Source organism: Schistocerca nitens, chromosome 8 (genome assembly GCF_023898315.1).
Source record: "Schistocerca nitens isolate TAMUIC-IGC-003100 chromosome 8, iqSchNite1.1, whole genome shotgun sequence".
In the NCBI taxonomy this organism is placed as follows: Eukaryota; Metazoa; Arthropoda; class Insecta; order Orthoptera; family Acrididae; genus Schistocerca; species Schistocerca nitens.
The window spans coordinates 605,768,071-605,794,671 of NC_064621.1; the positions used below are offsets into that span (position 1 = coordinate 605,768,071).

The 26,601-nt window shown below is 41.4% G+C and overlaps 1 protein-coding gene across 3 annotated transcripts in view; it reads right to left on the minus strand.

Annotated features, from left to right (window-relative positions):
• The window catches only part of LOC126199301 (serine/threonine-protein kinase ULK3), a 106,215-nt gene that overhangs the window by 48,585 nt on the left and 31,029 nt on the right, over positions 1–26,601 (minus strand). For all 3 annotated transcript variants that reach the window (XR_007540146.1, XM_049936136.1, XM_049936137.1), the window contains exons 2-4: positions 26,362–26,513; positions 12,772–12,986; positions 355–581 (exon numbers count right to left, since the gene is read on the minus strand). Coding sequence is in view for 2 of the 3 variants with exons in the window: in XM_049936136.1 (XP_049792093.1) it covers positions 355–581; positions 12,772–12,986; positions 26,362–26,513 (594 nt within the window). In the remaining variant the exon portion in view is untranslated. The remainder of the gene's footprint in view (positions 1–354; positions 582–12,771; positions 12,987–26,361; positions 26,514–26,601) is intronic.

Here is a 26,601-nt window from a genome sequence, read left to right on the forward strand (position 1 = left end):
CATTAGCTGATAACATAACACAGCAGATACTGGATTTATATGGATCAAAAGCAACCAACATGTGTGATCCCTCTCATTTCATCCTGTATAATATATGTGATTTTATTTTAATGTGACTTTTAATGTTATGTATTATCATTTTTATAACATAAATAAAGTCTGATGGTCATTTACTGCACAAACTAATTCATTTCTACATATGTACTGGAAGGGTATTGGCAGGATTTTGTTTTTAATTTTCATATGAGAATACATTATAGAACTATAGCACAACTAATCATTTGTTATGTATACTATATTTAGGCATTACAAAAAATATGTATTATGAAAAAGTACTCAAAATATAATGCCCACCTCAATAGGCATTTCGCTTTTTATCTTTTCTGCTAGCTCTTTAAAATTACTGGATGAATAAGGTGCTCGTCCAAACAGGCACTCATACATTATGACACCGACTGACCACAGGTCAACAGAGGCGTCGTAGTGACGTTTCAGCAGCATCTCAGGTGCCATATACAGAGGTGAACCTCGGAGAGAGCTGTTGTAGTCTTCAGGTGACAAGTACTGGGCAAAACCAAAATCTGTGGAAACAATGAGATGCTTTGTGGAATAACACATTTTTTAATTTTAAGAATTTCAATGTGCAGTATTATCTTTACATAAGGAAGTATGTAACATTCATACATCAGCCACCATCATGTTGTGAAGATTTTGAGGATATCAAGGTATTTAAGTGCAATGCATGAGATACATACAGGATAGACTCCAATTCATAAAAGTTACTTTGAAGATCGTTACTTCTGAGAATGGCCTTATGCACACTCCAAACTAAGGCCTTTAATTTTTTCCCTCCATAAATGAGCATATATGATAGATAATGAATGTGTGAATGTGGTAATGGGGTGTCCTGGTTAGCACTCCGTCTTTAGGCCACAAGTGGCCCATAGGGACCATCCGACCGCCATGCCATCCTCAACTTAGGATGCGGATGGGAGAGGGCGTGTGGTCAGCAAACCACTCTTCTGGCCATTATGAAGGTTTTCTTTGACCAGAGCTGCTACTATTCGGTAGAGTAGCTCCTCAATTGGCATCACGAGGCTGAGTGCACCCCGAAGGTGTCCTGGTAGAATGTAAATAATTTAGGAGTAAAGGTTTACAAATTACCAAATAGTAAAGGCAATTAGTTGTCAACAGGCACATAAACAAGACTGAAAATTTCTAGCTTTTGGTCCCCCCACTGCAAATGCCAACATATGAGAAAGAGAGAGAGATAGAGAGAGAAGAGAGTTCTACATTGTGCCAACTTCACACACATTGGTAGGACTGCTGTTCTGCAGCTTGGTGATTGACTAGGTGGGGTTTGTGTAGGGTAAAGTTGGTGAGGGGAGAAAAGAGGCAGGTAGCAGGACAGAAGGTGGGGAAGGGTAGCTGACAGCTCAGAGGGAGAGGTAGGATTTGCACAGGATATGAAAGCGACACACAGGCATAGGCACCGATGAGTTCGTGCAGCACACGATAATGAAGGTGGGAGCAGTGGAATGGGAGAATGCAATAAAACTGTTGAAGGGGAGGCTGTGGGCAAGACAGTGTGAGCACAAGATGAGTTAAATCTGGGTCCTAGGGCTGGGTGGAGGTAGGTGTGGTGCATGGAGCTAGCATCCAGCTAACAACCAGGAGGAACCTCTGCTAGCCCCTTACACCATTCCCTCCTCCATCCACTCCCAGGACCCATACTTCACTCATCCTAGGCCCACAACCTCTTCCCCACAGCTCCCCCTTTCTTTGTTCTTTCATATCCTCTCAAACCACTCCTGTGTCATCACTACCATGTGCTGCACAAACGCCCTTGTGCCAGTCCCTGTGCATTGCTTTGCTATCCCTTGCATGTGTTGCCCTATCCCCTTGCCTGCCGGCCACCCTTTCCCAGTCCTGCGTGCCAATTTCTGCCTCTTTTGTCCCCCTGCCAACTCCACCTGACAAGACCCCACCCAGTCAATCTGCAGAACTGCTCCCCCAGCTTGGTCTCTTCAGCTGGAATAATGGCAAATTTTCAGTCTTGTTTGTGTGCCTGTCAACACCTCTGTTATTCAGTGAGATAATAGTTTATGAGATAGAATGGCTGGTCAGTTCTTACAAAACCCTTAGTACTGCTGATAGACAAATACAAAAGTACAAGAAACAATCCTAGTTTCTAAAACTATTAATTCCTTCCTCAGCGAGAAAGAGGGATGTGCTGGAAAAGGGTAGAAAGGATTGATATGTCACAGAGACCACAGGATGAGAGGGAACCAAATGTTGCAAGGGCAGGGGGAGACAAAAACTAAAGTGTAAACTTGAGGGAGATAAAGAGGCAAACGATAGTATATTGCTAAGTACTGTGCCCACTTCAGTCCAGTGGTGATGACAACATAATAATAAGTAATAATGGATTAAAAGGAAACAAACTGAATACTACAGTTAAGAAGTAGGAGTAAAAGAATCAGAGAGAGAAGGAGAGGGGGTGGGGAATTGGAGAGCAAACGTGAAACCATGAAACTGGTCTGAGCTGCCAGAGTTGGTGGTCGTGTGTGTGAGGTGTGCTTGCTTGTGTGAATGAATTCTTTTTCTGATGAAGGCTGTGGCCGAAAGCTTATGTGTAAGCATCTTTTAATCATGCCTGTATGCAATTTAATGTGTTGTCTTTACAGTAAGTAGCAATCTATCTTTCCTATATTGCTGATATTCCAGCCTGAAGTTTCCATTGTTAGATTTTTTTAAATAAATGACGTATTAAATAAAAACTATATACAATAATAACGAAAAACCATACAATAATAAAACAATGTAAGTTAAGTTCAGGAGGGTTGTGGGGGAGGGGGGTGGGAGGGGGGAGGAGGAGGAGGAGGAGGAGGAGGAGGAGGAGGACGAGGTTATTAGAAATGGAGCACAAGCTTGGATTAGGGATGGATGAGGGAAGACATTGGCTGTGCATTCGTCAAATGAGCCATCCCAGCATTTGCCTCAAATAATATAGGGAAATCACGGAAAACCTAAATCAAGATGGCCAGAAACTGATTTTGAACCACTGTCCTCTCAAATGTGACTCAACTGTGCTAACCAATGTGCCACCTTGCTCATTAGGGTTATGGGATGAGAGGATATGCTGGAAGGCAAGTTCCCATCTCTATAGTACTGGGGCTTGGACAATCCAAGCAGCCCATTTGATGCCCTCACTGAGGTCTCTTAAATCATGCCATAGAACATCTTCAGCATCTGGATACTAAGTGCACCCAAGGTGGACAGTTCTTGTGTGTCTTTTCATCAGCTCAGACAGTTTAGTGTTGGATAATTCTACATAAAACTCTGCAATGGAATTGATTCAGGTACAGGAGACACGTCAAACTGTGGTAGTATTTCACCATAAACAAAGAACAGCTGATGTTAACAAACAACATCATAATAATAATACAATTTTGTTACATATACATACAATAAAATTTAACACTTAGTTACCCACTGCTCAAATTATCATTTCATCCCCTAGGAATTCTTATATTGAATAGTAGCATTTCTCCCACAGAATCAGCTGTAGCTTCATTTTTATAATTTCTAGCATCATATTATACAGGGTGTACGAGGAAGAAAGATCAGTATTTTAAACAGAGGTAGTATATGTAATTCTGAACAAAAAATGTTACATGAACATTGGTCCACAAATGCTTCGTTAGGGAGGTATGGGTATTGAAAGGAACTTTAATTCTGCAAAACTGATGTGCACAACATGAATGTATTTGCAATACAATTGGACCGTAATGTGATTTTCTTGCAAACAATGCACGGAAACATGCCATGTTTATGCGACGCAACCTACCACATATTATGGTCATGTGACATACATAGTACAATCACCCATTGTTTGCGCAGTTGCGCTGTGTAAGTCGCATTGTGTAGTGCACCGGCGATAGATCGGTTAGGTATGTAGTGTATGGTGTTAACTGTTCATACAAGTGCTCCTAAAAATGCCACACATCTACATTAATATGCAGATATGGTGTATGTTTATGGCTTCTGCGACAGTAATGCTACTGCTGCAAGAGAAGAATACCATAGGTGCTTTCTGACTCAATGATTACGTGACAGTAGGGTGTTTACCAAAGTGTTTATCACTCTGCATGCAACAGGCTCTCTTCCAAGTAGACGTTTTTCGTACAAGTGTGCACGTCAACAAACTCTGCAAGAAAAGGAAGAAATTATCGCAAGTGTTGAGCAAAGTCCCAGTACAAGCATACGAAGAATGTCCCTGCGTATGAATGTCCCACAGACACGTGTATGGGAAACATTACATGTGGAAAACCTGTATCCATATCACATACACGTGTCCAAAATCTCCACATTGGCAACACCCAACGGCTTCAATTCTGTCACTGGGTAATTGAGAACAGTCATTTGCTTCCATACAAACTATTCACTGGTGAATCCCAGTTTTCACAACATGGAATAAACAACACATGCAATATACTTGAAAAGAGAGACAGCATTGGTCGTATATTTTTATTATCGCAAAATCGATTTTCTGTCACTGAGTGACCATCTTCAGTGCTGTATTATATAACTTAAATTAGTAAGCACTGGTGTCAATAAGCTTACGGCAATCACATAGAGTGACCATCTTCAGTGCTGTATTATATAACTTAAATTAGTAAGCACTGGTGTCAATAAGCTTACGGCAATCACATAGAGTGACCATCTTCAGTGCTGTATTATATAACTTAAATTAGTAAGCACTGGTGTCAATAAGCTTACGGCAATCACATAGCTATGTGACTGCCGTAAGCTTATTGACACCAGTGCTTACTAATTTAAGTTATATAATACAGCATTGAAGATGGTCACTCAGTGACAGAAAATCGATTTTGCGATAATAAAAATATACGACCAATGCTGTCTCTCTTTTCAAGTATACCCATTATCTGGTCGTAGTGCACAGGACACTATGGAGTCGCCAATCAACACATGCAATAATCATCAATGGTCACGGGAAAATACACAGGCTTCAGTGGATAGCAATTTCCAAGTTCATTTTACCATAAATGTTTGGTGTGGCATGACTGGTAACGTTTTGATACGTCCATTTATTATCAATCAGTGATTGACAGGAGAGAGGTACCTGCATTTTTTGGAAAATTCATTTGTGGAACTATTGGAAGACGTTCCTTTAGCCAAGCAAACTGGAATATACTTTCAACATGATGGTGCCCCTCCACTCGTTATCTTACATGTGAGGGACCACCTCAACCGCACCTACGCTAATCACTGGATTCACTGTGGCAGTGCTATTAACTGGCCTCCAAGATCACCTGACCTTACACCTTTAGATTTCTGTTTCTGGGGTTGGATGAAATCAGAGGTGCACAAAGTGAAGGTAAATACATAAGATGAACTGCTTCATCGCATCATGGACGCTGCAGAATTCATTAGGAACCAACCACAGGCAATTGAAGAAGCAACACAACATGTTATTGCTAGAGCACAAAAGTGCACTGACGTTCATGGTGGGAACCTCAAACCTGTTCTGTGAACTGTACAACATCTGTATGATAACTGTTAAAGCCACTTGTAAAAGATGTGATACATCTTTTCCAACTGAATACATGGAACATGCATGTTGGAATGCATTATATTCTAAATGCAAAGTAAATAATCATTATGTAAAAATGTGTAACACAACTATACTTCTCTGTAACATTGTTTTTAAGAAAATGACGTCATGGTCCAGTTGTATTGTGTATACATTCACGTTGTGCACATCAGTTTTGCAGAATTAAAGCTCCTTTCAGTACCCATACCTCCCTAAAGAAGCATTTGTGGACCTATGTTCATATAAGATTTTTTGTTCAGAATTACTTACACTATCAATGAGTAAAATATTTATCTTTCCTCCCCGAACACCGTGTATATGTTCCTGCCCATTAACTTGTTATATATTGTCATTCCCATACACTGTGGAATCCATGCATATAATTTCAACTCGTGTGTGGGTAGCATAAAATTATTTTTATTTCTTGTGTTATATTTATGGTTAAAATGATTCTCTTCAAATAATTTTTGTCTGCTGTGTAGGAAGATTATAATTTCATAAACGTATGTGGAGGGAACAGTTAGGATTTGTAGTTTCCAAAATAATGGGTGACAAGACTCTATTTGGTGTGCAGTACGAATGTATCAGACAATTTTCTTTTGCATTTTCAGTATTCAAGCTATACTACTTGAACTTCCCCAAAAAATTATCTCATATCTAATAACAGATTTAAAATAACTATAACAAGCAATTTTTCAAGTACTCAAGTTAGTGGAATTTGCTAGTCTCGAATGAAAAACAGCCCACAGTTGCACTAAATTACGTCTGCTGTTACGTTTATGGTTACGGTTGCTGAGGAAAATAATAAACACCAGTTGGTGTCTCCATGCAAAAAAAAAATTTGCTAGTATCTGCATTGCAAATACGAAACTGCTTAGTTTATTTGATTTGAAGTCAACATGTGTATTCCAGCTTAAGCACTTGTCCATGTTTAGTCCCAGGAATTTGACCATGTCAACTTCTTTCATAGGTTGATCATTATGTAGAATTTTAAGTTACATGGATTTTGACTGTTTGGTTCTGAAATGGGGTCTTTGCAATGTTCATTTTCAACCCATTTGACTGGAACCAGTTTTCTAAGGTATCAAGTGTGCTGAAAACATGTTGACTAATAAATACTGCTGTTAAATAGTGTTGCAGTTTATTTGCCTTTTATATTATATAACTAGCTGTTACCTGCAGCTGTGCTTGCAAAGCAGTAGTTTTGTTGTGATTAGTAATAGTGAGCAAGCAAGCTACTGTATGTGCAATAACATCAGCTGCCGTCACATGTCTTCCTCTTCTGGTAAGCGTAGCTGGTGATGTGTGTCCTTCTCTCCCAACCTCTAAGCTGTTTCAATGCACAATGTGTCAGCATGTACAGTGTCGCTACCGAATAGTGCGTACAGAGGGGCATGGGTAGGAGCACACATCTACACATTGTGCTATTAAGTAGCTATACATCACGTAATTTTATGCAACAAATAGTGTGAAATTATGGATGAAACACAATGAAGATAGTATAAGCATTGTATTCATTACTTTGAATCATATCACATAGCACATATCAACCAATACAATCCTTTTAGAAATATGATCAAGATCAAAAGTCAGAGGAGCAAATAGTTTTCTCAAAGTGTAAATATTTTTCCCTAATTCAAATAATATTCTTCAAATCAGTAAGTATCTTGTACTTCACACTCTACAGCAGCCTATGTTCTTCCTCAGGATTCAACCTATCTCCACACCAAATTTCATAAATCAGTGAAAACATAGCAGACAGAGCTACTTTCATATTTATAGTGTCAGTGTGGATCGGCTGATAGGACACATTCTGAGGCTTCATGGGATCAGCAATTTAGTATTGGAGGGAAGTGTGGGGACTAAAAATCATAGAGGTAGACCAAGAGATGAATATAGTATGCATATTCAGAAATATTCAATTACAGTTTTTTTTCATGATGCAGATTTGCTGAAATTAAGACTGTGTGGTGCCCCACGCTATGTTCAAATTAACTGTGAAAACTGCATAAAAGAGATTAGCATGTTCAAAAAGATGCAGGCATATATGGCAGTTTTAGATAAAACTTTAAATAATAACTTTTTTCCCGTGACCAGTATTTGATGAAATAAGGATTATGTGGTGCCTCATGCTATATTCAAGCTACCTGTGATTACACCATGAAAATCTGTCAACTAGTTTTGAAGATTAGCACATTCAAACAGATAGACAAGAAAATTTTAGTAAAACTTTAAATCACAATCCCCACCACTCCATGATCCAATTTTGATTAAATAAAACCTATACAGAGCCCCAAACTATCTAAGTTACCTGCAAAAACCACTTTAAAATTCATCCAGTAGTTTCGGAGAAGTGTGTTTGAACATACAGAGACAACACTGTTTTACAATGGGAATGACTGCAGAGATATGAATCTTTAGGAAGGATAATGATTTGGGGAAGTCATATAGTTCAATAAGAACATTAACAAGGTTAGGAGTGGGACAGAAAGTTACCTTGGCTTTTGTGTGGTAGACACAAAGGAGAGAGGATCTCATTTCATGGATTGACTTCAGAAAATCATGGACTTTGTGGAGTAATCTTTTGATACATTCAAAGCCTGACTGGTTCTGAGTACTTCTTAATTTTCTTTTGGGAAATGGTAGCTGCCTTTGTCAGAGGAGAATACTACCAAGAATATTTGTTTTTGGATAAAACTGTGACTTAGTTCCAGAAGATGCTGTTGATGCAGGTGTTGAGGGATACAGTGGTGAAGCAGGTGTATTTGCCTCAGATGCCTAGGCTGCAGGGAAAGGAGTATTTGATGTAGGAAGAGTTAGACCTGTCAAAGTGTAGGTATTATTGCTTACTGGTTGGTTTTTTATGGACTGAGGTTTGGATGTGGGCTTCATTGAGGTGCACATCAATGTCGAGGAAGATGGCTATGGATCTACATATTACCAAGTAAATTTGAGTTAGGAAAAGGAGTTACCTGTTGCAGGAAGAGGAGGATTGCTTCCATACCATTTCAGACCACAAAAATGTCATCCAAAAATCTGTACCATGATAAGGCACCAAATAGTGAATAGTGTATAGTGTTTTATTCATCTCATAATATACAATTTCTAATCACATGATTAGTGTACAGGAGACACGTCAAAAAAATGGATAACACTACTTAGGCCTAATTGGTACAAAGAATTTTAACATTCATATAAACTTTTATTTTTCTTTCCTCCCTTTTGTGAAGGAGCTACTAGGTCTTGATGAATGCCTCTTTCATGAGGTCCAACAAAAGGCTGGCATAGGAGGAGGCCACTCTGCTTCCCATAGCAGTCCTTCTGATTTGTATATATGTCTGTCCCTCAGAGGTTGGGTAGTTATGAGTAAGTGGGTTAAAATTCACTCAGTGACCATACTGGCACTGAAATGGAAGATAACAGAGAGAAGGCTGAAATACTGAATTCGGTCTTCTGAAATTGTTTTACCACAGAAGATCTTAACACAGTCCCTCCTTTCACTCATCATTCGAACATTCAAATAGCAGATATTGAGATAACTGATTTCAGAATAGAGTAACAGATGAGACACACGAGATTCTACAAAGATCGTGCAAGAGAACTTGCGCCCCCTTTATTTATCGTAGATTACTTGAGCAACAAAGGGCATCTAGTGACCAGAAGAAAGCACATATCATTCCAATTTTTAAGAAGGGCCATAGGATAGATGCACACAATTATAGACCTATGCCATTGACGTCAACCTGTTGAAGAATTATGGAAGATGTTTTATGCTCAAGTATTATGACGATTTTGGAGAATGAAAATCCCCTCTATAAAAACCACAATGGATACACAAACATAGATCCTGTGAAACTCAGCTCACTCTGTTCCTCCTTGAGATGGAGATGCCATATACAACAGCACTCAGGTTGATGCCGTGTTCCTTGACTGCAGGAGGCATTGGACACTGCCTCGCACTGCCATATAGTGAAAAAAATACAAGCTTATTATCAGAGCAGATTTGCAACTGGATTCAAGTCATCCTAGCAGACAGAACATTACATGTCATTCTTAATGGAACAAAATCATCATATGTAAAGGTAATTTGCAGAGTAACCTAAGGAAGTGTGATAGGACCATTACTGTTTACAATGTAAGTAAATGATATAGTAGAAAGTGTTGAATGCTCTTTAGGGCTGCCAAAGTGTTGGATGCTCTTTAGGACTGTTCATGGATGATCTGGTTTTCTATAACAAACTATCAACATCAGAAGATAGTAACAATTTTCAGAATGCCCTCCAGAGAATTGATGAATGGTGCAGGATCTGGCAGTTGGCACTGAGCATAAATAAATGTAAAATATTGCACATACATAGGAAAAGAAATCCACTGCTGTACAGCTACACTGTTGATGACAAACTGCTGGAAAAAGTACCTACTGCAAAATATCTAGGAGTAACTATCCAGAACAACCTTAAGTGGAAAGACTACATATAACAAATAGTGAGAAAATCAAATTCCAGACTCAAATTCATAGGAAGTATCTTAAGGAAATGTAAAGTCACCCACAAAAGAAGTGTCTTATAAGATGCTTGTTCAACCAATTCTTGTTTATGGATCTGGGATCCCTACCAGGTAGGGCTGACAGAAAGATAGAGAAGATCCAATTAAGAGTGACATGTTTTGTCACAGGATTGTTTAGCCGGTACGAGAGCATTATGGAGATGCTCAACAAACTCCACTGACAGACATTACAAGAGACATTTAGTGCATCATGGAGATATTTTCTATTGAAACTTTGAGAGAGCACTTTCCATGAAGAGTCAGACAACATATTACTACTGCAAGTCGCCATTCTGGTGTCAAGCATTTAGTGTGTGCTGATGCATCAGCACAACAAGTTGTATATTTTAATTGTGTGTTATTTTATTTGTGACAAGCTGATGTCCCTGTCATGTTTTATTTGATAACAAATCGCTATGTGACTTTCAGTATGTTAACAAGCAAGTACAACTAGTAACGTTACGAGATCCAATGATGACAGTGTAGATATGCTGACACAGGTCATAGTGGCAGAAAAAACTGCTACTGATCTTGGCTAGCTTGATTCCTCAAGAATAATATCCTCGATTATTTATCGGTTATATTCCAATCCCCATCTTCTCCTAGAGTTTCTGTCCTCTGTGGTTCCTTGTACCACCATGGAAGTTATTTCCTGATGTCTTAACAACTCGTATCATCCTGTCCCTTCTTCTTGTCAGTGTTATCCACACCCTGCTGATTCTGTTGTGAACCTCCTTTCTTACCTTATTAGTCAATATAGTTTTGGCATTTTGTAGCACAACTTCTCCAATCCTTCGGTTTTCTTCTTTCCAGTTTTCCCAGAAGCATGACTGACTCCTGTGCAATGCTACACAGCAGACATACAGTCTCAGAAGTGTCTTCCTCAAATTAAGGCTTATGTATGGTACTAGTAGACTTATTTTAGCAAGTAACACACTCTTTGCTTTTGCTAGTCTGAGAGACATGTAGCCAGGTGAATGAATGGTAAATGAACCACAGAAGTTCTTGGCTCCATTTCAAGAGGAAATGAAAGGCTGAGATGACAGCATACTGAAAGGTGATTAGAAGGGACTAGAAGACATGCAGAACAAACAAAGGCTACCCTCACTCCTCTCTTGGATGAATGGTTGTACTGCGCAAACATCTTGGAGAATGTTTTGGGAATTAATAGCTGCCATGTAGTTTCCATAAGTACCTACAGAAATAGGAAATAGCTGACTTAAGCAAACCCCAACATATCTGAGAAAGATTAATACAACTGAGATGTAGCACGTGGCTCAGAGGTTGTTCTCTAATGACTGTTTAGTCTGGATAGCCATCCACCCCATCAGCAAATAGTGTATCTTGAGGTTGACAGTTGGTTTAAGAAGTTTGTGCTACACAAGAGCCTCATTTATCTGGCCCTCATTAATCTGGATTTCCAGTTTATCCAGATTAATTTTTTTGTCTCCTTCTACAACTTATGGACCAAGGCATACTGGAGAACGTCGAACATGTATTCAGAAGACAGATACCGGGTAAATTAGCTGAAGAAGAGGGAGAAAATAGTGTTTTTCTATACTGAAATCAGAAAATATCAAAGATCTGCATCTTCTTGGGATCAAGTTAATGAACTACTGATGTGGAAGTCATGGCCTGCCATTTGTCACTGCACCGCCGAAGTTTGTGAACTTGTCAACATGTCTGAAGTCCTTTAAATATTAGCAAACATTCCCGCTGTTCAGGTGTAGACAACAGTAGATGCCTGGTTGCCAAATGACAATGATACTGGTTATGGCATGATAACTGAAGACAGAACTGTATTGCCACCTCTGTACTACAGTGATTGACAGTGATGGTGACGTGTACAAAGAAAGTGGCATTTCAGGGAAAAATATAGTGCCTCAGGTGGAGGAAATGACACAGTTGGTGAAAATAATGGCTGGAAACAACTCCTGCTGAACTGATGTTAGTGAAACATTTATGTGATTGTGCTACACTCAAATGCTATAGAAGTTTGAAACAAAAGAAACTTATATCTTATTCCAGCAAATAAAACTGAGCAGACTATGATAACCACAAAGTTTAAGTACGAAAAAAGTGTTTTTTGTTAGTGCCAAAATAAATGGACTGCATATTGTAGTACATATTAGTGTTTTTGTGTTTAGTAGAATATTGCCAGATATTGGGATTTTCGGTAATTCAGATTACATCCAGTCCCACCTAGTCCAGATAAATGAGGCTCTTGTGTACTGTTATTTGTGACAGAAACATTTTACTGTAGCACTGTATAGTGACTGCTGATACGCCCACTGCTTATGGCTGTAGAAAACTTGCGGGGCTCATGAATCCACAGTTTAGAAATTCTACTCTCACCAAACTGTTTCCAGCCAAGACTGCCATAAGGTTTCTGCCATTTAATATGACAATATGACCCATGAAACAACCTTTCCCACTCCCCCCCCCCCCTCTCTCCTATCCCTCTATTACACATCAGTGTTATTCAAACCACCACAATGGATGCACAAAATATATAACAGCAAACAACTGCATCCCAGAAACAACACAAATAATCTATTTTATAAAGTTCTAAAGAATATCAATAAATCACCTTTTTTCTGAGTAAATACCTGCAAGTTTTAAGATTAATTTTGGAGTGGATGTTAGGAGAAGATTCTGTGGCTTCAAATCCATATGACAGACATTGTGAGATCTGAGAAATTTTAGAGCTACAGCCAGCTGCTGTAGAAACTTCCTGCATACTGTCTCTGGTAATTTTCTGCGTTTACGTATGAAACAAGACAAGTCTCCACCATTGCAGTACTCCATGACAATGTAGATGTTCCTAGAGGGAGATAAATAGATTTTCCATCAAAGGAACACTGTTTTTATAAATTAAATCACAGAATAAAAAAATGTTGTCGGCTTCCAGTTGGTGCGTAGAAAAAACAGAATTAGTTAAAAATGTTACAAAATACCAATCCCGATGGGCTCAATATTTTGTATCTCCTACTTAATGCATACTTTTACCTCACACAATGTTTCTTTGCTATTGTAATTGGCCCAAGAGTACTGAAGGCATTTGTTTTTATTGCTTTATATTCTGTTTTCATTGTTTTGTGTCCTATTTATGACTCTTAGCATGTGTAATGTGCTACTTATTCTATGCCATTTCCTTATAGAGAAATATGTCCTGCATATTTAACTAAGAGCATTATTTGTTTAATAATGTATGGAAAGTTCTGGTTGAGAATTATTAATTATTTAGGAATAAAGGACATGACTCACTGAGAGGCACAAGTGCTGCATCATCGATGAGCACACAAATAAAAGGTATAGAGTTTTCCTAGCTTTTGGACTGAACTTCCTTTTTCAATCATGTAGGAGAAGCGCGCGCGTGCACACACGCGCGCACACACACACACACACACACACACATGTCTGTCTCCCTACATTGAGCTCAGTTGACTTCCAGCTCTTTCCTGGCCAACAATGTGAGGTTGGGGTGCAGGGTGGGGTGAGGGATGAAGAGAGGTGAGAGGCAGGGAGAGGGTTGGTGGGAAGCGTTTAGTGCCTCGTGGGAGAGAGGGGATCTGTCTGTGAGCTAGCTAGGGGTGCAGGTAGAGGAGGCAGGTGGCAGAGAGCTGGACATGCGATTTTACAGACTAGGGCATGAGATAGCAGCAAACAACTAGCTCACACGAATTGGGGAGGACAGGGGTACTGAAGTGGGGATGGTATGTGTGTGTACACACACACACACACACATACACATACACATACACACACACACACACACACACACACACACACACACACACACACTATTGGGTGGGGGGACGGAGAGTCATCTTAGGTTTAGGCCAGGGAAGTTATGGGAGTGAAGGATGTGCTGCAAGGACAGCTCCCATCCGTGCAGTTCAGAAAAGCTGCTAGTGGTGGTGGTGGCGGTGATGGTGGTGGGAAGGCTCCAGATGGTGACACGGATTGTGAGGCAGCCACTGAAATCTCGCATGTTGTGCTCTGCTGCATGTTGTGCCCCTGGGTGATCCACTTGTTTTTGGCAACAGTTTGGTGGTGGCTGTTCATTCTAGTTGAGAACTGGTTGGTTATGATCCCAACATAAAACTCTGTGGAGTGGTTGCAGCAGAGCTGGTATATAAAAATGGCTGCTTTCAGAGGTTTCCCAGCCTCTGTGGGGTAGGATAAGCCTGTGACGGGACTGGAGTAGATGGTGTGAATGGATGGATTGGGCAGGTCCTGCATCAGGGTATTCCACTAGAGTATGAGCCCTGTGTCAGGGGAGGGGGGGTGGGTGTGGCATAGGGATGGACTAGGAAGTTGTGTAGGTTGGGTTGGTGGGTGGCAGAACACCAATTTGGGAGGGGATGGAACTATCTTGGGTAGGATGGAGGAGGGGAGGTGGGGGGGGGGGGGACTTCTTTGTGGTTGGTTCTTGGGATGGATGTGAGGATCAGGTGTGTGTGGGAATATGGCACAGGAGATCTGTTTGTGAATTAGGTCGGGCGGGGGGGGGGGGGGGGGGTGGAGATATTGCCTGTCTGTCAAGGCCTCTGTGAGGCCTTCAGCATACTGAGTGAGGGATTTCTCGTCACTGCAACTTTTCTGAGATGCGCAGATGGGAGCTATTCGTACAGTGCATTCTTTGCTCCCATAGCCTCTCGGGCCTAAAGCTAAGGTAACTCGCTGCCTCCCCACTACCAACACAATAGTGTGTGTGTGTGTGTGTGTGTGTGTACACACACACCATCCCCTACCCCAGTATCCCTGCCAAATCTGTGTCAGCTAGGTGTGTGCTGCTATCACGCACTAGTCTATCACATTGCATGCCCAGTCATCTACCAACTGCACACCTCCCCCCCCCCCCCAACCTGCACCCCTAGCCAGCCCACAGATGGCTCCCCACTCTCTCATGGGCCACTAGATGCTTCCCTGTCAATTATCTCTCTCTGTCTCCCACCTCTCTCCATCACTCATCCCACCCCACCCTGCACCCCAACCTCACCCCAGTACACTCATTGTGTGCCAGTAAAGAGCTGGCAGTCAACTGAGCACAATATGGGGAGACAGACGTGTGTGTGTGTGTGTGTGTGTGTGTGTGTGTGTGTGTGTGTGTGTGTGTGTGTGCGCGCGCATGTTTCTCCAACAAGATTGAAGACGGAAGTTCATTCCGAAAGCAAGCAAAGCATTGTGTGTTTGGCAGGTAAATTTTGGATATAATTTCTACAAGGAAGAAGATTTCAATATATGCATTATGTCACTGGGACCTGAATTTGGCATGGAAATGTTATATAGGACAAAAATAAAATTACATGCCATATTTTATTGTACATAATTACACTTGCATTTTATGTAGTTAATAGATAAATGTGCTTGACTTTGAAAAAACTGGCAATTATATGTCAAACAAAGCTTAATAAGATACAATAAACTTGTAATCTGAACTTTTTTTTTCTACATTCCTTTTGGAGAGAGGTGCTGGGCCAGTGGATAAGACTGTCAAAGGGTTCAGATGGGGCCAACAAGAAATCCTGCTACAGAACCCCCAAGAAATCCTGCTACAGAACCCTAGCAAGAAAAGATGCAGGTATTCAGCTTTCAGTTCTACACAGTCAATTTGAAGTGAAAAATCACTCCTAATGTTTAATGCTAAAATATTTCCAGAAACAACAGCTGATTTTTGGACACATACAAATGATGTTAAATAGCAAACTATATACAACTGTTGACTGCGGATAATGTGCACACGGTCCGCTGCAGCAACATGCAGGTTGATTACACATTTTCAGACGACTTCATATGTTTAAATTTCTGCAGTGAGTGACAAACATTTTGTCGCTCCTGCAGCACTGGAACAGTTGTGGAGACGCTCTCCATCAAAGAGTCTTTCTCATTGTTAGTGTTTGATAACTATAGCTCACATTCCTTTCCTCGGTTGTGTTGTCAAATGTCAAAATTTTATCAGTATTCATAACAAAGTTTCCTACTGTATTGCCCTGAAGCCCAAAGCAGAGAGCTCTGAGATGCTTAGTGAGTCATGGAACATATATCAGAAAGACAGATTGGAGGTCACAGGAGGGAGAATGTTCATTGCAGTTGACAAAACTATTGCCTCTAATTAGGTCAAATTTGTGTGTGACTTTTAAGTTATCTGGATGCGTATAACATGTCTAGATGAAGTCAAGTTAATTTTTGGCTGCTTTTACTGGCCACCCGTGTCCCTCACCTCTTATACCTTTTATAACTGCAGTCTGGTTTCTATACAAGTTGTGATATCATTTCGCTCTCTGTATTTTATCCCTGCTAACTTCAAAACTTCAATGATTGTTATCCAGTTAACATTGTCAAAAGTTCTCTTTACTATTACAAACAGTTTAAACATAGGTCCCAGTCAAACTTACCCAATGCTCCCTCTGAAACTCTCAACAACCTCTGGTTTCTTCAATTTATTCGATCCCATCTCCTTAATTTCCTATCTTTTTGTTTCTTCAGCTTTAATCTACCGTTCATAACCAATAAATTGTGGTCAGAGCCCACATCTATCACTGAAAATGTCTTAACAGCTTAAAATCTGGTTTTGAAATGTTTGTCTTATCATTAAATAATCAGTATTATACATTCTAGTGATCCAGCTCTCTTCACGTATACAGTACTCTTACATGATTCTTAAACCAAGTGTTAATGATTATTAAATTATGTTCTGTACAAAACTCCAGCAGGTGGCTCCCCCCCCCCCTCCCCCCTCCCAGTCCACATTCTACTAATATTTTTCCTTTTCTTCACTTTCCTACTATTGAATTCCAGTCCCCCATCACAGTTAATTGTTTGTCTCCCTTCTATATGAATAATTTCTTTTAGTTCATCATACATTCTTTCAATCTCTTCTTCACCGTCAGAACTAATACAAACCTGTGCTATTGTGAGTGTGTTGGCTTCGTGCCTATCTTGGATATAATAACGTATTGTATTTGTGCGATATTCTGAGCACAAGTTACAGCCAGGTGGGGGCCGGATTGCAGTGAGTTATACATACCAGCAGTGGCGAAAGCAAATAGAGGCCACAGGGGTGTAGAACTGCCGGAGAGGGCACACACAGCAGTTTCCATGTCACAAGTTACAGGAAGAAGGGGCCCACGCGTTATGCATACGTGACGCGAAGCGGCGCACTTGGCAAAACAGAGGTGCACAGATGCCGTTTTCTAACGAGATTCATTCAAGTGTGCCAGCTCTTCCGGATGGCGGGGCATGTCACACCACCAGCTTCACACAGCAGCAGATGGAGTGCCAGCATTCCAGTCTACAGTGGGTCATTGGTTTGACCCCCTGAGGCCAACGCAGGTTCCATAGCCAGTCAGTGGCGGGCCACTCTACAGCTCACTACCACGGGCAGTCGTCTCGGCTCCCGACACGAAGCGAGGGCCGCAGATTTGGATGCCTGATCACCAGTGCTTGTTGCCGCCGCAATCTCAGCAATGTCAGCGAGGAAGAAGCAGCAGTGGCACTGGCCTACGGCTCCCAGTGGAGCAGTGCGGAGGCAACGAGGACCATGGCCGCTTAGTCAGCTGCTGGCACAACCATCCTGACATCATCGGAACTCAGCGGGCGGCTGGGGTGCTTCCTCAGCATTGCAGGGCCCTGTGATGCAGACCAAGAGGAACGAGGGCATTGTAGCTAAAAAACAATAAATCACTTGGAAAGTTCTCACCGAGTTTTAATACGGCACCTCCTGGCACCCACCCACTACATTTGGTGTCAGAATAGTGGATGTCGTCTGTCCAGTACAACGTTCAAGCCCACCGCCTGCATTACCGTCACAAGATGTGGTGAGTTTTCACCAGTTTTCTGTTGAGTATTGGAGGTTTTCTTTCTTGTCTGTGTTTTGGATATGGCCTGCTAGAAGCCACATTTTAGATGTTTTGCATGGGCATATTATTTTGTTGTCAGAGTAAGTGTTAGTATGTTTAGGGAGTAACATTGTTGTGTAGTGTTTAATTACTTTTGTATTGGTTTGAGTATGATGTTACAGAGTGTGATGATGCAGAGCTGTAGGAAGTCGGGTTATTCTTGTACAAACTGGGAACGAAAGCAACACAATGACAGAGTCAAGGATGCAAGGTGTGTCGGAACCAGAAGTGGTGCGGATTTTGATGGAAAAAGTAGCACAATTGACAGCTGACAATATGCAGTTGAGAAATGAATTAACGTCTAGAAGTCAGCGCGAAACCGCATCTGATCAGTCGTTGTTGCCTAGGGTACATGAGATTGATCCAGCTGCCGCGAGTCTGATTATTCAGTTTTCTGGCAAGGCATCTGAGGATGTGCTATCGGTTGTGGAGGACTTGGAAATTTCAGCTGTGATGAACGGTTGGTCTGATGAACAGTTGTCACATGTAGCCAAGATTAGATTAACAGGTGAAGTGAAGACATATATAAGGTGTTCAGAGGCCTTAAGGAAGGTAGGACAGTTTAAGCAGTTGAAGGAGGAGCTTTTACAAAGGTACAAGAAACAGAATAGCACTCAGTACTTTAGGGAGAGGTTAAGTACAAAGACAATGAGACAGGGGGAGACGGTGGAGAAATTTGCGGACATGATAAGGGAAATTAATGAGTATACTTACGAGTTGGGTCAGAGCGATGGAGCGAATAGTGTTCTGTTGCAAGAGGCCGAGCAAAGGGCACTTGATGTATTTTTGAGAGGGTTACCAGTGGAATATGTCACGGAAAAGTGCGTGAAGGGACTCCGAAAGATTTTTATTCGGCCATTCAGCTGGCAATTCAATGCGAGGAAACATACGTGGTAATAGGGGTACGCAAGAGGCTAACAGTATTTGCAGCAAGTATAAAATGTTTTAAATGTGGTTGTACAGGACATGTGCAGAGGCGATGTACCCAGTCACCAAGAAATAGAGGAAGGGGTGGAAATCAGCAGCGTGGAGGATGGAGAAGTGGAGATAGGAGATGTGGACAATCTTTAAACGGCAGAGGGGGCCCAAGACCCACCTAAGGGAGCTCCTGTTTAATTTCAATGCTACGAATACATATGCAGAGGTGGAATGTTCAGTGGTAGGATCCATAGGACCTAAAAAGTTTAAGGTTTTGTTGGACACAGGGGTGCAAGTGTCAGTGGCTACTAAGAATATAATGGGATGAAGGTAGTTAGACCCACCACATTATAGGTTGCATGGAGTGGGGGATAAGGAGGTCACACCTTTGGGGTCGGTGACAATTGACTTTCGAACAGAGAAAGTCCGATTTGATGCACGCATGGAGGTAGTATCACGGAAAAGCGAGGGCTATGACATGATCCTAGGAGTAGATTTCTTGCAACAACATCATGCCAAAATTGACCTTGGACAATGAACTGTGGAACTTGGTGGAATGTTACTTCAGCTAGGGGAAACTGTTGTCAAAACAGAGCTGTCGCGAGGGGCGTTCAACATAATGAACAAACCAATTGAACCGCGTACATTAGCATTAAGGCTTAATTTGCATGAGTGTGTGTCTAGTCGTACCGGGAAGTTGCTTTGGGTAAGTGTGGAGTCAAATCTACTGTGGCTACAGTATGTGTTATTGAACCATTGGAGGATAATGAAGTTTTGGGTTCACTGGGTTGTTTTGTGAAACGTAGTGTTGTACGGGTACAGGAGGGGAATGACTGGTGAGTAGTTCTCGTGAACATGGATAATTTTAGCGCTGTAGATGCGAATTTGAGGAAAGGAGTTTTAGTAGCAAATTTGGATGTGCCAGATGATGAAGACTGGTGTTCGAGAGGTAGGCGAAGCGATCAACCACTAACTGCCAATAGAACTGCGTTGTGTGACAAACTTAAGCATTTGAAAGGAGGAGAAAGAGAGTGTATGGAAGAATTATTGTGGGAATCTAAGGATTTATTTTTTTCACAAGGGCCGTTACCAGCAACCACATTAGTTCAACATAGGCAGATGGTATTATAGAGCATAGTAATAGTTGCTGGGGAGTGGGCATTGTCATTGTGCCTAAAAAATCTATGGATGGAACTAAGAAATACAGGTTCTGTTGTGACTACCAATACCTCAATAACAAGAGAATAACGAACGCATACCCCATTCCAAACATATTGGAGACTTTGGATCACTTATGACAGTGCCAATACTTTTCTACGATGCATTTGACAAGTAGTTATCATCAGTTAGAGGTGGCTCCAGAGGATCATCCAAAAACTGCTTTCTCTACACCTGTAGGTCATTACCAGTACATTAGAATGCCATTCGGTTTGGAAAACGTTCCAGCAACATTTCAGAGGTTGCTAGACAGTGTCCTGAAGGGTTTGAAACCACAGCAGTGTCTGGTCTATTTGGATGGCATTATAGTGTTTTCAAGTAGTATGGAGCAACATAGACAGTGGTTAAGGGAAGTCTTTATGAGGTTAAGAGCAGTTCGTTTGACATTGAGCCTGGAGAAGTGTCATTTTGCATTAGAAGAAGTAAAATATTTGGGTCATATTATCAGTAAGGACGGAGTGCGAACAGGTACGAGGTTGGTACAAGCTGGAAGGGTTTTTCGGGAACCGAAAACAGTTAAGGAAGTGCAGTCATTCATCAGAATCTGCAATTTCTATCGAAAGTTTGTGAAAGGTTTTGCGGATTTAGTACAGCCGTTGATGCGATTGTTACAGAAGGATGTGAAATTTGAATGGACAGGAGAGTGTCAGAAAGCGTTTGACAAACTGAAAGAAGCGTTAACATTAAGTCCGGTTCTTGTGTTTCCCGACTTTGAAAAGGAGTTTATACTAGCATGTGATGCATCGAATCAAGCATTAGGGTGTGTTCTTAGTCAGGAAATTGATGGGAAAGAACATCCTAATCAATGTAATCACATATTTTAAATGTTATTTATATGGGAGAAGATTTCGGGTAGTGACAGATCATACTGCATTGAAGTGGTTGTTGAGGTTGAAGGATCCATCCACTAAACTCACTAGATGGGCTGTGAGGCTTAGTGAATTCAACTACAAGGTGGTGCACAAGCCTGGGAAGAAGCATGGTAAAGTGGATGCACTAAGTAGGAAGGTGGCAAAAGTAGAAGTCATAGGTTATGACCTAGCAGTATGGCAAAAATTACAGGACACGGACAACAATTGTAAATTGTATCGGACACAGCCACAATTAAATATGTACGACGGTCTTCTGGTCAGGGAAACAAAGTTATGGCCAAGGGTAGTAGTGCTAGCGAAACTGAGGGATGAGGTTTTAAAGGAAGCATGTGATCACGTGTTATCCGGTCATGGAGGGTGTAGAGCGACGAATAGGAGAGTGGTGCAGAGGTATTGGTGGAGAGGTAGGAAAGCAGATGCGGATCAGTACATCAAGAATTGTATACCATGTGCGCAGAGAGCAGATTTGAGCCAGAAACAGATACAGCTACAACGATTACCAGAAACAACGTGTCCATTCTCTTTGCTGGGGATTGATGTCTTAGGACCTTCCAGATTCTGTACGTCAATTTGCGAGGACAATTCAGGATGTTTGGAAACGGGTACAAAAGGTGAATACAAAGGCCTTGGAAAGGCAGGAAGATGCAGTAAAGCAGCAAGGGAGTTTACCACAGTATAGAGTGGGGCAATGGGTAATACTGTCCAGTCCCTACACACAAAAAGAGAAAATGAAGAAGTTCCTCACGAGGTATCAAGGGCCATAGCGAGTTGTTGAAACCACATCCCCCGTTAATGTTAAGCTTCAGTTGCCAACTAGAACAACAATAGTACACACTGGGTGGATACGGCCATTTAAGGGTTGCCTGGATGTGATTCCAGGCGTGCCACAGGAAGGAAAGAGGAAGAAAGAGAGGTGCTAAGCACAGAGAAAACCAGGAAGATAGAGTACAGCATGAAGTACCATATGTTTTGTGATCCAGAAAGTAGCAGAGTATTTGTAGTTTTTCTGTTTTCGTGTCATGTATCATTGGGTTTGCGTAGAGTAATTAGGCATTGTATTTTATATGTGTTTTCAAGTATTGTGAGCCTGCTAGGGACAGCAGTCTTTTTTTTTTTTTAAGAGGGAGGAAGGGTGGTGGTGATCCCTGTCCTCAGGTCACTGAAAAGGGAAGTGTAGCATCTGATGTACGTGGAGTGCTGTTGGAGGAGCAATCAAACAAAGTTCTGGAGAAATAAATGTGTCAGAGTAAATTTTGTGGCAAAGCCGTAATAAGTATGTGTTGAATGATGTCAGAGTCGTACGATTTCCTGTTTAAATTTTTAGTTATCGACAGTGCTGGGTCAGGAAACTCATGTTTATTGCACCAGTTCATATAATGTAAATTTAAGGATGAAAGTAGTCACACAATCGGTGTTGAGTTTGGATCAAAAATAGTGAACGTTGGAGGAAAATCTGTGAAACTACAAATTTGGGACACACGCACAGTGCAGTTATTTTTAGCCAGGGGGAAAGAAATAGACTGTCCAAGGAACATTGTGGAACCAAAATTGAGCTTGCAACAGGTTGGGATGCATTGGATCTTCTCCACCTATGAGAATTTGGTAATAGTAGCAAGTTGTTTTGAGCGGGAAGTATTTGCAGAAGCGAAACGTATAGAGCTTGAGGGGAGCAGAATTTTAATCAATGGAACTAAGTGTAACATAATAGGACCAACTTTCCATCTGCCAGCGTCAATTTCAGGAGTCATGCAATTGAATGTTACACAGCCACAGGTGTACTGGCCAGAAGCCATTTTAGAGTTTTTGCCAAGGCAGAATCTGGCCTTGTTAAATCAAACTCTGGAGCCAGGTCTGTTGAGATCCGTAAACCAGTTCATTTTAGAGCAAGAGGGGCGCATATCAGCTGAGCAGCTTGTACAACATGTCGCTCAGTATAGGGAAAGGCAACAGCAAATAACAATCATTTTGAGCACCTCTGTGCCAAGTGTCATCACAGCCTTAACTTTATTATGTGTTGTTTTCTTTCTGATTTTATTTACATGTCAAGTTCCATAGGACCAAATTGAGGAGCAAATCTCCAAGGTCATGGAACGTGTCAGTACATGAAATTACAACATAAAAGTAATAACAGATAAAAATAAATGTTCATGAACCTGAAAGAAAATCAGTCCATAAGTTCAAGCAAACGCTATCAGCAATACAATGAGAATCAGCTTAATTTTTCTAGGAACTCATCGACAGAATAGAAGGAGTGACCCATGAGGAAACTCTTCAGTTTCGATTTGAAAGCGCGTGGATTACTGCTAAGATTTTTGAATTCAAGTGGCAGCTTATTGAAAATGGATGCAGCAGTATACTGCACACCTTTTTGCACAAGAGTTAAGGAAGTCCGATCCAAATGGAGGTTTGATTTCTGCCGAGTATTAACTGAGTGAAAACTGCTTATTGTTGGAAATAAACTAATATTGGTAACAAGAAACGACAATAAGGAATATACATATTGAGAGGCCAATGTCAAAATACCCAGACTCGTGAACAGAGGTCGACAAGAGGTTCGTGAACTCACACCACTTATTGCCCGAACTGCCCGTTTCTGAGCCAAAAATATCCTTCTAGAATGGGAAGAGTAACCCCAAAACATAATACCATATGAGATAAGTGAATGAAAATAAGCAAAGTAGACTAATTTACATGTTGAAGTATCACTCACTTTCGATACCGTTCGAGTAGTGAAAATTGCAGTACTAAGTCTTTGAACAAGATCCTGAACGTGGGGCTTTCCACGACAGCTTACTATCTATCTGAACACCTAGGAATTTGAACTGTTCAGTTTCACTAATCATATGCCCATTCTGTGAGATTAAAATGTCAGGTTTTGTTGAATTGTGTGTTAGGAACTGTAAAAACTGAGTCTTACTGTGATTTAACGTTAGTTTATTGTCTACAAGCCATGAACTGAGGTCATGTACTGCACTACTTGAAACCGAGTCAATGTTGCACACGACATCCTTTACTACCAAGCTAGTGTCATCAGCAAACAGAAATATTTTAGAGTTACCCATAATACTAGAGGGCATATCATTTATATAAATAAGGAACAGGAGCGGCCCCAACACTGATCCCTGGAGTACCCCCCACTTGACAGTACCCCACTCAGATCCCACATCACAGCCGTTATCAACATTGTGAATAATGACCTTTTGCTGCCTGTTGCTAAAGTAAGAGGTGAACCAATTGTGAGCTACTCCCCTTATTCCGTAATGATCCAACTTCTGGAGCAATATTGTAAGTTCAAGACAGTCAAATGCCTTTGTTAAATCAAAAAATACGCCAAGTGTTCGAAACTTTTTGTTTAGCCCATCCAGTACCTCACAGAGAAAAGAGAATATAGCATTTTCAATTGTCAAACGACTTCTAAAGCCGAACTGTACATTTGATAGCAAATCGTGTGATATAAAATGATCACTTAACCTTACATACACGACCTGATCAGGCAGAGAGCTAATTCCAAAAGGGAACCAAGAGCTGTCCAAGTTCCGGTGGACTGGATACCAAGGGCGAGAGACGAGTAGGTAAGGGGATGATCGAGCAGTGGTCATCCAGTAATAAATTTTTACGTTTTGTTTCATGTCATGGTTTTAAGAGGGTACTAGACCACATTTAAGTTTTCTGGTAGTAAGGAAATATGCCATAGGTGCCGACCCAAACAAGTTAAGAGCTAGATAAGGGTCGACCCGGGGACTGGCTATTTCCGAAGAGGGGAATAATGTAGCTGCACCACCATTTAGGATAGGGAAAGTTAGTTTTGTGCGATATTCTGAGCACAAGTTAAGCCAGGTGTGGGCTGAATTGCAGTGAGTTACGCATACCAGCAGTTGTGAAGGCAAACAGAGACCACAGGGGTGTAGAACTGCCAGACAGGGCACACACAGCAGTTTCTATGTCACAAGTTAGAGGCAGAAGGGGCCCTCTGACGCAACCTAAGTGTTATGCATATGTGACGCGAAGTGGTGCACTTGGCAAAACAGAGGTGCACAGACAAGTATAAATAGGTGCCGTTTTCTAACGAGATTCATTCAAGTGTGGCAGCTCTCCTGGATGGCGGAGCGTGTCACACCACCAGCTTCAGACAGCAGCAGATGGAGTGCCAGTGTTCCAGTCCACGGCGGGTCATTGGTTTGACCCCCTGAGGCTGACCCAGGGTCCGTAGCTAGCCAGCCAGCAGCAGAACACTCTTCAGCTCCTTCCAGTGGCAGTCATCTCGGCTCCCGATACACGTCGGAGACATCCTGAGGTGAGGGCCGCAGATTCAGATGCTGGATCACCGGCGCTTGTTGCCGCCGTGATCTCAGCTACACCAGAGAGGAAGAAGCAGCAGCGGCGCCAGCCTACAGCTCCTGGTGGAGCAGCGCAGAGACAACAAGGACGGTGGTCACCGAGTCAGCCTTTGGCGCAGCCATCGTGACATCATCGGAACTCAGTGGGCCAGCCAAGGCCGGCTCGACACAGCATTGTATTACACAGGCCACTGGGGTGCTTCCTTGACATTGCAGAGCCCTGTGATGCAGACCAAGACGAACGAGGGCACTGTAGCTAAAAGACAATAAATCACTTGGAAAGTTCTCGCCAAGTTTTAATACGGCACCTCCTGGCCCCCACCCACTACAGTATTCACTATGTTGTTCTAGTTAACTTACTGGCATTCCTGTTTTATTTTCTTATTCCTTATTAGACCTACTTCTGCATTACCCCTATTTGATTTTGTATTTATAGCACTGTATTAACCCGAACATAAATCCTGTTCTTCTCGCCACTGCACTTCACTAATGCTCACTATATCTAACTTCAACCTCCCCTTTTTCTTTCTTTCTTTTTTAACATACCTACTCAATCAAGGGATCTAACCTCCACACACTGTGCTACATAATATCAGTTTCGTTTTTCCTGATGATAACAGCACGGTGAGATCATATTGGTTTAAGTTGTAAGGCCACATCATCCAGACTGTTGCCCCTGCAACTACTAAAGATGCTGCTGCACTCTTTAGGAAGCATGGGTTAGTCTGGTCTCTCCACTGATACCCCTCTGTTGCAGTTACACCTATGGTATATCTGTCTGTATCGTTGAGGCATGAAAGCCACTCCGCCTCGAGAAGTTCTATGGTTCATGGGGGTAGGCAGTATACACAGCATTGAATATTTTAGTTAGTCCTAGTTTTGCCCATAGCCTGTCAGGTTTTGTAACTTTTAACAAAAATGTAATACAATCTAAAATTGAGTACAATTACCTTTCATCCCACATGAAATCTTTCATTTCAACAATATTTTTATGTTTCAGGACTTTCAGGAGTGATATTTCTGTTACCAGATTATCAATGGCAGATCCACTCAGTCTAGATTTATCCACACATTTCACAGCAACTACCTCTCTTGCACCAACCTGAAAAAGAGTGGAAATTGCTGTAAAAAATACAGATTAAGAAAGAGAGAGAGAGCAGCATAAAGTCAAAGAAATAGTTTTAGGTTAC